The sequence below is a fragment of the Erpetoichthys calabaricus genome, chromosome 8, assembly GCF_900747795.2.
Source record: "Erpetoichthys calabaricus chromosome 8, fErpCal1.3, whole genome shotgun sequence".
Taxonomy (NCBI): domain Eukaryota; kingdom Metazoa; phylum Chordata; class Cladistia; order Polypteriformes; family Polypteridae; genus Erpetoichthys; species Erpetoichthys calabaricus.
Genome location: NC_041401.2, coordinates 1,267,792 through 1,280,432, shown reverse-complemented (window position 1 = coordinate 1,280,432; position 12,641 = coordinate 1,267,792). Strand labels below are relative to the sequence as shown.

Here is a 12,641-nt window from a genome sequence, read left to right as displayed (position 1 = left end):
CATGACCACAATGACAGCAGCAGAGAGGCACCATGAGACCACAGCTGAGCAATGAGCCCCACACAGGTACCTGACAGGACAGCAACGGTGGCCCACTCAAAGGGCATGATAGGACTCTAATACACAGGTGAAATGCACTAACGCACAGGTGCATGATGGGACAAGAACACAGGAAAGGAGGAAGGAAGACAATACCAGCAGAGGGACATCATGGGACAGCAGCTCAAAAACGAAGCCACGAGTGCCACGCAGTACCAGCCATGGACAGGAGCCCAATGCAGGTGCACCATAGGTCACCGCCACCGACACCAACAGGAGCTCCCAGTCCCACAGATCAGACCAGTAGCCGGTCCTAAAGAAGCCATGAGACGTGTGACCCATTTTCACCCTCAGCTTTTCTTTATTTGTAATTTCTTGACAGAGAGGTGGCCTGACCGCGTCACCCAGCGAGTCCCTGTCACTGGGCCTCCCCTGAGCTGAGCACACGGGTGCAGCCTCTCTCTTACACATCACTTCCTGTTTACGTGCCAGCAGTGTGCCACGCTCCTCACCACACTCGAGTCCCTGCCAGCAAGAAGGTGTGCAAGTGACACTCATGCCTGTGGTCAGCAGCAGGTCCCTAGCATGTGGCCCTGCATCAGTTCACATCCCTGGGCTGACAGCAAGTCACTGAGAGCCATCAGAGCGGCCGCTCCATAGAGAGACCCAGTACGTCAGAACATGAACAGGACGGACGATGCCACGTCGCTCACCGTTCACTCCACCGAGACGGGCTGCCCGGCAGGGAAGATCTGGCTCCTCAGAAACTGCACCCTCTCCTGCTGTGGCATCTTCTCAAAGCTGGCTTCTGGTACCTGGAGGCAGAGAGTGCGCTTTACTGCTGATGCCACCTAACTGGTAAACCTGGACCACAACGGCAACTGACTTACCATGACCACCAGGTAGCCGAGAGCCGTCAGGTGCCGCACCTTCATGGCCAGCCGGCCTCTGGGATGCTGGGTGCCGAGACAGAAGGCGTAGGGAGGAAGACAAAGGACGGCAACCCTGGAATCAACAGAGAGCAGTGGCATTAAGGCCAAGGACAGAAGAAGAGCAGGATGCCAAGACGAGTCCTCACCTCTGGCAGCGCCCCTCCTCTGCTCCCTGGGGTTGGGCATCAGTCAACGTGACTTCAAAATCTGGATGGGACAAAAGCCACAAGGTCAGGGACCACAGCAGTGTTGAGGCACGCATACTACAGACCAATACGCACCAATGTCATACTCGTTTTCCAAGATGACCCCCTGCTGGCAGTCAGCCTCACCCAGGGCCTCCTGAAGAGCCCTGTGCACACTGGGGTTCGATGGCAGGTCTAGCGGTGGCCTCCTTGAGACACTGAGGTGATGAGGGGGGTCAGGCCGGTCCAATTCCTGGCAGAGGCTGATGTAATGGAGCAGCTGCTTGTGCCTCTCAGAGATGTAGGGGTCTGTGAGGAGAGAAGTCGGTCACAAGTCAGAATTGACGGAGGCAGAAGATGGTGGCCAGCCTGGAACTGTCACCAAGAAAGTCACCAACCTGTGGAGAGGAGGCCTTCCTGCACATCGTTCTGCATGAGCCTGTCCAAGGAAGCCGGTGACAAGTGGCCGAGAAGACACAGAGCAAATGCACCCCTCAGGAGGTCCACGTCTGACATCTTGGGGTGGTAGCCTTCAAAGCTGGAGCTCAAACAGTCAAGGAACCTGCAGGACACAAAGGACAACAGTTGCCTACGTGGAGGCCATGGGATGAGTCACCCATCAGGACACCCCCAGCTGTGGACACTAACTCTTGTCTGCACCCCTTTGGCATGTAGTTGAGCGAGGAGTAGACTCTCAGGATGGTCAGGAGTTCTTTCTGGGTGACAGACGGGGTCTCTGCCATCACCTTCTTTGCCAAGACGTCCATCAGACCAGTGGGGAGGAAGGTAAGCTCCTCAAAAAGGCTCAGGAAGTGCATCACCTACAAAGATGAAGGACGAGGCCGTTAGCCTTAGCGAGGTGACACCCTGGTCAGACGATGGCCTCGCCGCTCTCACCTGCTTCATCTGCCACATGTCCAAGGTGGAGGTCACGTATTCTGCGATGGCAGAGAAGAGGGCAACATTGCGATAGTGGAGGTCCCGTGAGGCCTGCAGCACACTGACCAGCCTCCAGAAGGGGATGCCAGTGATGTTCTCTGCAAAGGAGGAGCAATGGACAAGTGAGACATGGGGGCACACTCCTGGGTAGTAGGCAATTGCATGGAGGCACCACCTCACCAATGATCATGGTACTGCAGATGTCCAGAAGAGCCACAGACATGAAGTCCATGCATGCCAGAGTGGTGAACATGTACTGGGCATTGGGCAAAGAAAACTGCTGCGCCATTGTCAGGGCTTTATGCTGTGGACAGAGGGAGAGAGAGAGGTCAAGGGGTGGTGCAAGTAGTGGGGGTCATAAGGCACAGGGAGAGGTCAAGGGGTGAAGCATATGAAGAAGTCAAAGGGCACAGGGGGTCAAGAGAAGCAAGTGGAAGGGTCATAGGGCAGAGAGAGAGAGAGACAGTGGTCAAGGGGCAGAGCAAGTAGAGGGGTCACATGGCACAGAGAGAGGTCAAGGGGTGCAGCATATGAAGTCAAAGGGCATGGGGTCAAGATGAGCAACTGGAGGGGTCATAGGGCACATAAAGGTCAAGGGGTGAAGAATATGAAGAAGTCAAAGGGCACGGGGGTCAAGAGGAGCAAGTGGAGGGGTCATAGGGCACAGAGAGAGAGAGGTCAAGGGGCGGAGCATGGGAACAGGTCAAAAGGCAGAGAGTGAGAGAGCACTAGGGGTGGAGCATGTAGAGAGAGTGAGGTCAAGAGATGGAGGGGGTTGGAGCAATTGAGCAGGTCAAAGGGCACAGAGGGACTGAGAATTAGCAGATATCAAGGGGAGAACCTTAGCAACCCAGGGCAGCAGAGAGTCTTCAGGGCCAAGCAAGGCACCTCCAGCTTCAGACAGCAAAGACCTGTGTGCCCAGTTGTCCAAAGGTGCCATGGTGCCCACTCACCTCCAGTTTCCTCTTCAGAGACAATGGGGCGTCCTTCCCAACGCACCTCATCAAAGTCTGCAGGGTAATGACACTTTTAATTTGGGGAGTGCGGCTTTCCACCAGTAGCCTGCAATGGCAAAAGGAAGTCATGTGAGTGCCCACAGACACGGCCCCCCATGTGGACCGAGCATGTTTAATGATGGAAGGCAGGACGCTTCAATGGTGCCCCCTCCAGGCAACTCTAAGGACATAGCCACCTCCTCCATGTACAGTAAGAGGAGCCACTGCGTGACAACTGTGACCCAGAGGTCACTCTAAGCCTACCAGTCCCAGTCCCCTACTCACTGCAGGCCCGTCTTCAGGGCGTCCACGTTCTTGCAGCTGTCCATCTCAGGCAGGCAGCTGGCCAGTAAGGACAGCGCCTTCTCGTCAAACCGGTTCAGTTTTTCCTGAGGAACAAAACATGGAGATAGAGACATTGAGCGCCAGGGGTGACGCAGTAGACTGCAATACTCCAACACTCCACAGCAGCAGTTTCCTCCTCCTCATCATCATCATGTGACGAAAGCCTCAGACATCAAAGACAAACCCAAATCCCCCCAACATCCTGGCCTGTTTTGTTTCGTGACTGACCAATGACCTCACAGAAGCCCCGCCCCCCAGTGGGTGGAGCCTCACCTGCGCCACCCTCAGAAGCGTCTGCACCACCCGACTGCGCTGAGACACGTCCAGCTTGACCAGGGCCAGCAGGCAGTAGGCTACGTCGAGACAGCTCATGTGGCGCGCCAGCTGCATGGCCCTCTCACACAAGGTGCCAAAGGCCGGGTGCTCAAACATGAGGCTCTTCTCGTAGTGCCTCTGCTCCTCGGTCATCTTCTTCGTCGTCTGCCACATGTGACTGAAGCAGTTGCTCAGCTCCCGGGCGGGCAGCGTGTATTTCACACTCAAGTCTAAAACGTCAGACGGCGACCTGCACTGCTGGAGCTGGGCACAGAACTTGGCGAAATGAGCCGGATGGCGTTGCTGCACGTCTGCTTCAGCCGAGACACTGGCGACAGCGGGTAACTTGGCTGCATCCGAATCTGGTTCGGTCCAACCCGGCTCCTTCACATCCTGATCATGGGTGGGCTTCACAGAGTAAAACCGGCTGGTGGCTCCATATGTCAGATGGGCACCGAAGACCTTGTGATGCAGCGCTAGTGGGCGAGGTCTCAAAGAGGCTCCGATGTTTGATTGCAGCCCTGCTGAAAATCCCTCAAGGAACAGCGTAAGGAGCCGCCTTCCAGAGCGGGGGGCGCACATGACTGGGTCGTCCAGGGACTGGTGTACGGTGTGTGTGGTCTTTGGCACAGGACACCTAAAGAGAGAAGAAAATCAAAATTGAGAGGACGACACGAATGGCGTCAGCCACCAGCAGGGTGACAAGACGACGGGCGGGCTGAATAAACACAGAAGATGAGTGGACCGATGGGGAGGTGCAGAATTAAGGAGGACACACCTAAGGGGACAGGAAAAGGGGGGGGGGGCACACTGGACAAGTGGACACACACATCAGACCCAGGGGCTTATGTCCCAACATCAGGTGTCTGTAGAGCAAACAACTCGACACACGCACGGCACCGTCAAACCACCACTTTAAAGAGGGGACGCTGCCACCTGCTGGTCATCTTTGGTATTGTTGAGACTCCCACTGCAAATAAATAACCCTAAAAGTGTCAGACAGCAGGTCTGCCAGTAAACACTTGAGGATCTGCACCACCAAAACCAGCCAGGAGTCGACCTGCCCATGGGAAAGGTGGGCACCCAGCGAGTCTTTCTCTTGTAACGAAGATGTACAGTTGTGTTCAGAATAAGAGCAGAGAGACGTCACTAACCTGACCAATCAGTGCTTTTGGTATTTCTACCTGGCAAATAACAGACTAGTATGTGCAGTAGAGGACTAGAAAACCAGCAGAGCCAACCATCCTGAGGAGACGCGTGCTGCTCATTCTGTGGAATCGAAACATTCCTAAAAATAACAGCAGCCGACAGGTGGAGTTCAACTGGTGAGGCCACTCATTCATTCAGCGTCAGTGACGGCTCTCATTTAGGGAAAGAAGGCAGCAAGTGTTGTCCACGCTGGTCAGAGGGCATCTCTCTGAGAATTGGAGTAACATGGGGGGGGGGGGGGTCACTCCAGACATTGTTCAGAAGATCAGAGAGGGGAAAACAGAAGTGCAGAAAATGAGGGGCTGCTCAGCTAAAATGACCACAAATGCTTTAAAATGGCAACCAAAACCTGAAAGACGTGGAAGAAAACAGAAAAACACCTTTAGAATGGATCAAAGGATAGCCAGAATGGCAAAGACTCGGCCAAGGATCAGCTCCAGGAAGACCAAAGGAGGTCTAAAGTTACCTGTGAGTACCCGAGTCACAATTAGAAGACCCCTGTGTGAAGCCCCCACAAAGTCCCATTGTTGGAAAAAAAAGAGAGAGACGTGCTGAAGAGGTGACAACCTGCTGAAGAACACACTGGCTGGTGGGCTGATGAAAGCTGCTGCTACGGGCTGCAGACAATTCCCCCCCCCCAACACCAAATTCAAGCCACAGTACACTGTGAAGCCCAGACAAATCTGGACCACACTTATCGGCTTTAATTGTAATGCGCTTGCATCTCCTTCATGAGCCCCCCCAGGCCCTCTCCTGCCTGTCGTATCAGATGACACCTGTCCTCCTTCAAATGGCATCTGCAATAGAAAATGAAACTGGGTCTCCATGACAAATGGCACAACACCACGAGCAGTCCGTGACTCGCCGCCGTAACACACAGAAGTTCATCCACATTAGCCTTGAACTCTGGTCAGCTGTTTGAGGGAGTATCCCGATGGGGGGCCATTACTTTTTCACACAGATACCAGAGGTGTGGGATAACCGTAACGCTGTTTGTACTTTCACAGTATGCTAAACACGACTCACAAGGCTTCGCTTGTGTCTTTTATTTTAGGATCCTTGTGCCGACGACTCTCAACTTGCACGAAAGGCGAAATTTCTGTCATCCAAACGTTGTGGAACTGAAACGGTGGGCAGGCCCACATGATCTGGTTAGCTCATTAATATTCATGAGGCGGAGTTCCAAGAGTGTCAAGATGCAATTGTGGGGCGTGTGCAAAACAGACACAGATAGGAATTCTGGGAAACGAAGTAAAACGCTGTTAAAAGAGTGGAGTCGTTGATTGGATGGGCACTCCTCTTCTTCTCATCATCATCACCTGCATGTCCTCTCTCACCACATCCATAAACCTTCTCTTGAGCTTACATAAACTAACCAGAGTGTAAGAACATGTGAAGTGGTCAGATGAAGAGGCTTCACAGCTAACTCAAACAACAATCAGCCAGGCCATGCCACCTCACCAGCTGCCCCAATTTTTTACTTTCTCGTCCAAAGATTCGATGTCGAGATTTTGATGAATCTCGATGTTTTAGACCTCCTCGAGTCTGAAAATACCATTTTTGGAATTGTCTGTGTGTGTGTGTGTGTGTATAAAGACGATCACTTGAGTATGCAGTCACTTGGGTCAACCAAATTACGGAGATTTCGATCAACTTCTGAGCCATTTCCACTAACCGGAAGTGGTCCTTTATCGTTCCGTCATGCAGCTGCAGAGTTCGATTTATTCAACTTGACTTTTCTAATAATTGTTCAGTATATCATTAACTTGATATGTTGCTGATGGTTCTTTAATGTCCATATTATAAAAATGTAACCCTTGTCTTACGGTTTACTCCTCAGATATCCATCCCCATATTCGAGTATACGAGAAGGTCCGGGGAGACCACTCCTGATTTTTTTTCTCTTACATGAGGTGGCCAGCATGGCACTATAAGTTCAAAGGATTTTAAAAAGCAAGCATTAGCTGCCAGAGAGAAGACCACCCGGTCAGATCTTGCCACCTACAGGTCGCCCCACCACTCCCAAACGGCCCGATACGAAGCCTGCTGTGTGACCCCCCATTTGAATCGCTCAGGTTGTAGGTTTTCGTATCCTCAGATTATCACGAAACACAAGTGACGACTGGAACGGGTCAACTGTTACTTTGCTGTTTGGTGACATTCAGCGATGGCTGGTGATTGTTACTGAGCTGAATTGTGCCCACTTAGGTCTCGTTCTTTCAGGGGGCAGCAATCCTGTGGCTGCTAGTACTGTGTGGCCCTTTCAGTGGATGAGACAGCTGAAGGCCACGGGGGCCTCTGTGGACCGCCTTTCAAGGGGGGTCTGCCTGAAGTTCCAGCAAGAGCGCAGCTCTTTAAGGGGGGTCCCGTCTTTCTCTAAGGCATTCGCAGGCCTTTCAGGGAAAAGCGATCTGAAGGAGGGCCGACACGTCCCAACACGGGCACCCTGGTGAGGTAGCCTCAGCCAACGTGGAGGTTTTCTTGCTTTGTGTTTGAGCAGATGGATGCCGAGTGAATATTAAATAAGTAAGCGGGTTTGGGCATTTCCAGGATTGACTTGTCCACAAACATAAGAAGCAGCTTAGAGGTCAAAGCACCTTTGGTGGAGACCACTGGACAATAATTAAATATCTGAAGCAGCAGTTCAGAAGTGCTGCCCTAGGAGCTCACCAGGGTTCCTTTCCCTGTGACAGACAAACAAACACAGAGGACAGCAGGGAGGGAGGGGCACATACTTTTTCACACCTTGTATAAAAGAAGATAATGGCAGCTCATGGCAGGCCTGAATGTCAGAGGAAAGATGAAAAAAATAAAATGTCACCGAGGTCGAAGGTGGAGATTTCCCGTTAACTGAAATGGCACAGACCTGAAGAACAAACAACAAGAAAAGCAACTGCTCAGCACAACACGATCTGCAGAAAAACCAAACGTTCAGTCAGATAAACGCAAGACGCAGCACAAAGGTGGCAGGCAGGGGGTGACAAGCCTCTGTGACACCGGCCTGGAGCCCAAAGAACACGCCAGGCTGCAAGTTCAAGAGCTTAGGAAGGAAGGAAGGAAGGTGAAAGGTGGCCAGTGGGCAGAATGAGACACTCGCTCACCTGACGGAGGAAATTGTTAACCACGCAAAGCGAGAAGCCAACTGTGCCAACATTGCAAAATTGTATGGCGAGAATGCAAGTAAGCAGAATAAAAAACTCACAGGGAGAATCGAGGAGGAAGACGTCATTAAATGGGCCTTGGGTACAACTGAAGGTAGGCGTATGTGGAAAGAGCAACGCAAGGCGCAGTGCCCACCAGTACTGAATGAATGACATATGGGCAGGGCACTAACTTGGTGGGCTTCAGCCCACTTAATCCAGTTGAGGGTGGCAGAGGGTCGAGGCCTTTCAGGGCAGCGCTGAGTGCAAAACAAGGGACAGCTGCGGGCAGGGTTCCAGTCCGTCCATCCATCCATCCAAGAGCCCACTCATGCCAAACCAGTTGTTAGGTGCCAACTAACTGCACCCACATGTGGGAAAAGAGTGCACCACTTGGGCAGGAGAATGTGGATGGCCCTTCTGATTGGTACATTTACACACACACACCCACTCCGATCACTTCCATTGATCTTCACACTTGTCTCACTGAACAGCAGCTGGAGGTCTGCGGGCGAGGGGATCGTAATCCACAAGGTTCGAGTAGTTTGACTTGGCCAAGTCCTAACTGTGCCCCCGCCGCTGTCTTTGGTGTGTAACCAGCGGAACTTTAACTGCTTTTACTTTTCTGTGCCCAGCTGTTATGTTGTGAGGTTTAAATACACAAAGGGGGTCTCAAAATCGAGAGTCTGCCTTATGAGAAGGAATTAGGAGTCGCGGTGGACTATCAACTGGTCAGACGTGTGCAGGGGCCAATCAGAAGACTCACAGAAAGTCAGGTTATACATACAGCGCCTTGACGTGTCCCAGGAAGTTCTGCTCAACACACTGGTGAGACCTCCTCTGGAGTCCTGGGTGCAGTTTGGGTCTCCAGGCTACAAAAAGGACAAAACAGCACTGGATGGATGGATGGATGGATGGATAGATTGATAGAGACAGATAGACAGAAAGGCACTATATAACAGATAGATAGAAAGGCACTATATAACAGATAGATAGATAGATAGACAGACAGACAGAGACAGACAGAAAGGCACTATATAACAGAATGATAGAAAGGCACTATATAACAGATAGATAGATAGATAGATAGATAGATAGATAGATAGATACTATATAACAGATAGATAGATAGGCAGACAGAAAGGCACTATATAGTAGATAGATAGAAAGGCACTATATAACAGATAGATAGAAAGGCACTATATAACAGATAGATAGATAGACAGACAGACAGAGACAGACAGAAAGGCACTATATAACAGATAGATAGATAGACAGACAGACAGACAGACAGACAGAAAGGCACTATATAACAGATAGATAGATAGATAGATAGATAGATAGATAGATAGATAGATAGATAGATAGATAGATAGATAGGCACTATATAACAGATAGATAGATAGGCAGACAGAAAGGCACCATATAACAGATAGATAGACAGACAGAAAGGCACTATATAACAGATAGACAGACAGAAAGGCACTATATAACAGATAGATAGAAAGGCACTATATAACAGATAGATAGATAGATAGATAGATAGATAGATAGATAGATAGATAGACTATATAATAGATAGATAGATAGATAGATAGATAGATAGACAGACAGACAGACAGACAGAAAGGCACTATATAACAGATAGATGTGAAAAGTGCTATATAATAGAGACAGACAGACAGACAGACAGATTCACTAATAGGTGTTCATATCTATAGCCATTAAGAAGGCTCACAGAATGTCAGGTTATTTAGCTCCTTGATGAATCCCAGGAGGTTCTGCTCAAGCTTTATAACACACTGGTGAGGCCTCATGTGCAGATGAAGAGGAGACCTACCTAACTGACTGAAGTGTTTAAAATGATGAAGGGGAGTCGAGACGGTGAATTTAAAATGAGCTCATCACGGACGCCATTGAAAACTTGTTAAGTGGAGACTGAGGGCACACAAAGCAATGGCTGCACATGTAAATCACCTGTTGACGTCTGCTGTTGCTGCTCTTGTTGCCAGCTTATCTCTCAATGGCCAGCAGGAATTCACGGCCGGCCAGCTGCCTGGCTATCTTCATGCAGTGGGTGGGAGATGGTGGCAGTCACAGTGCAAGGCCACCTGGTTTGTACCTCTTGCCATCGTAAGCGGCCCAGACGAATGCCGCCGTATGTGTATCGGTTACACGAATGCGTTCAGCACCACAATCAGCTGATGCCAGTATGTCACTTTCATTTTTGATCTCCATCTCCAGATCACTTGCATCAAAATCGTTGTCCGACTCTTGATTCGGCGGGAATATGCAAATACGCCGTCCATGGAGGATTCTGCTTAGCGCCTTTTCTTTGGGCTCTCGCCAGACGTCGATGCCATTTTAGGGGTTGTCAGCTCTTTGCTGCTAACACATGCGCACAGAACCGAGGGCAATTTGACAAATCAACAAAGCTAATGTTCCTTCTAGCAAACAGAGTTGAACTGAAAAGTAATGGAGGGTTTTCTCACTGTTTACAACTGATTACCTTCCTCTCCGGCGAATTTCATCAAAAGTCAACATCCACACTGAGAGAGTTAAAACGTTGGGCCAAAGTGGACGAAATGCAGAAACGGAGACGGACGTCTGCGATTTTAAACTGACATGGAGTGGTGTGGACACAGTCTAAAATGAGGGAGGCACAAAGACATTTTATATATAATAGCGGAGAAAGTACAGTCATATGAAAAAGTTTGGGACCCCCTCTCAGCCTGCATAATAATTGACTCTCCTTTCAACACTAAAGATATCAGTGGTATGTCTTTCATTTGCTAGGAGTACTGCGGTGTTTTCCGAACAAAGATTTTTAGTGACGCAGTATTTAGTTGTATGAAATGAAATCAAATGTGACAAACTGGCTGTGCACAAATGTGGGTCCCCTTGTCATTGTGCTGATTTGAATGCCTGTCACTGCTCAATGCTGATTGGTTGATGAGCTCGTTAAGCCTTGAACTTCATAGACAGGTGTGTCCCATCATGAGATATAAAGGTATTTAAGGTGGCCAATTACAAGTTGTGCTTCCTTCCCTTTGACTCTCCTCTGAAGAGTGACAGCATGGGATCCTCAAAGCAACTCTCCAAAGATCTGAAAACAAAGATTGTTGGGTCTCCTGGTTTAGGGGAAGGCTACAAAAAGCCATCTCAGAGGTTTAAACTGTCAGTTTCTGTAACTGTAAGGAATGGAATCAGGACATGGAAGGCCACAGGCACAGTTGGTGTTAAACCAGCAGGTCTGGCAGGCCAAGAAAAATACAGGAGCGGCATATGAGCAGGATTGTGAGAATGGTGACAGACAACCACAGATCACCTCCAAAGACCTGCAAGAACATCTGGCTGCAGATGGTGTATCTGTACATCGTTCTACAATTCAGAACATCAGTATGGCAGGGTGATGAGAGAGAAGCCGTTTCTGCACTCACGCCACAGACAGAGTCGCTTGTTGTATGCCAATGCTCATTTAGACAAGTCAGATTCATTTGGAACAAAGTGCTTTGGACTGATGAGACACAAGTTGAGTTATTAGGTGATAACAAAAAGCGCTTTGCATGGCGGAAGAAGAACACTGCATTCCAAGACAAACACCTGCTACCTACTGTCACATTTGGTGGAGGTTCCATCATGCTGTGGGGCTGTGTGGCCAGTTCAGGGACTGGGGCCCTTGTTAAAGTCGAGGGTCGGATGAATTCAACCCAATATCAACCAACTCTTCAGGATAATGTTCAACATCAGTCACAAAGTTGAAGTTACTTATGCAGGGGTTGGATATTCCAACAAGACAATGACAAGGCATTCATGCAGAGGGAGAAGTACAATGTTCTGGAATGGCCGACACAGTCCCCTGACTTGAATATCATCGAAAATCTATGGGATGATTTGAAGCAGGCTGTCCATCAAATTGAACTGAACTGGAGAGGTTTGGTATGAAGAATGGTCAACAATACCTCCATCCAGAATCAGACACTCATCAGAGGCTATAGGAGGACAGTGTCTAGAGGCCAAAAGGAGGCTCAACTAAGTATTGATGTCATATCTCTGCCCACATTTATGCACCTGTCTAATTTTGTGATGATGCGTATTGCATATTTTCTGTTAATCCAATAAACTTAATGTCACTGCTGAAATCCTACTGTCTCCATAAGGCATGTCAGATATTAAAAGGAAGTTCAGCCAATGAGAAACAAAAACCCAAAGAATTACAAGGGGTTCCCAAACTTTTTCATATGACTGTGTATACAGTAATATATATATATATATATATATATATATATATATATATATATATATTCACGCTGCGGTGGGTTGGCACCCTGCCCAGGATTGGTTCCTGCCTTGTGCCCTGTGTTGGCTGGGATTGGCTCCAGCAGACCCCCGTGACCCTGTGTTCGGATTCAGCGGGTTGGAAAATGGATGGATGGATATATTCACGGCATTCGTAGTCTGTGTCACAATCTGATTGTATGGGTGGTTACCTACCAGGTAACGCTTGTGGTTGGCCAGCAATCTGAGGGCGAAAAACGTGTC

The 12,641-nt window shown here is 49.5% G+C and overlaps 1 protein-coding gene across 1 annotated transcript in view; it reads right to left on the bottom strand.

Moving 5' to 3' along the window:
- Positions 1–384: 384 nt before the first annotated feature.
- fastkd2 (FAST kinase domains 2) overlaps positions 385–12,641 on the bottom strand; it is a 26,933-nt gene continuing 14,676 nt past the window's right edge. Inside the window, exons 2-12 of the mRNA XM_051930979.1 lie at positions 3,709–4,387; positions 3,376–3,479; positions 3,049–3,157; positions 2,276–2,399; positions 2,054–2,193; positions 1,805–1,977; positions 1,555–1,718; positions 1,253–1,465; positions 1,118–1,178; positions 930–1,044; positions 385–854 (exon numbers count right to left, since the gene is read on the bottom strand). Coding sequence (XP_051786939.1) covers positions 756–854; positions 930–1,044; positions 1,118–1,178; positions 1,253–1,465; positions 1,555–1,718; positions 1,805–1,977; positions 2,054–2,193; positions 2,276–2,399; positions 3,049–3,157; positions 3,376–3,479; positions 3,709–4,332 — 1,926 coding nt within the window. The 5' untranslated portion in view covers positions 4,333–4,387 and the 3' untranslated portion in view covers positions 385–755. The remainder of the gene's footprint in view (positions 855–929; positions 1,045–1,117; positions 1,179–1,252; positions 1,466–1,554; positions 1,719–1,804; positions 1,978–2,053; positions 2,194–2,275; positions 2,400–3,048; positions 3,158–3,375; positions 3,480–3,708; positions 4,388–12,641) is intronic.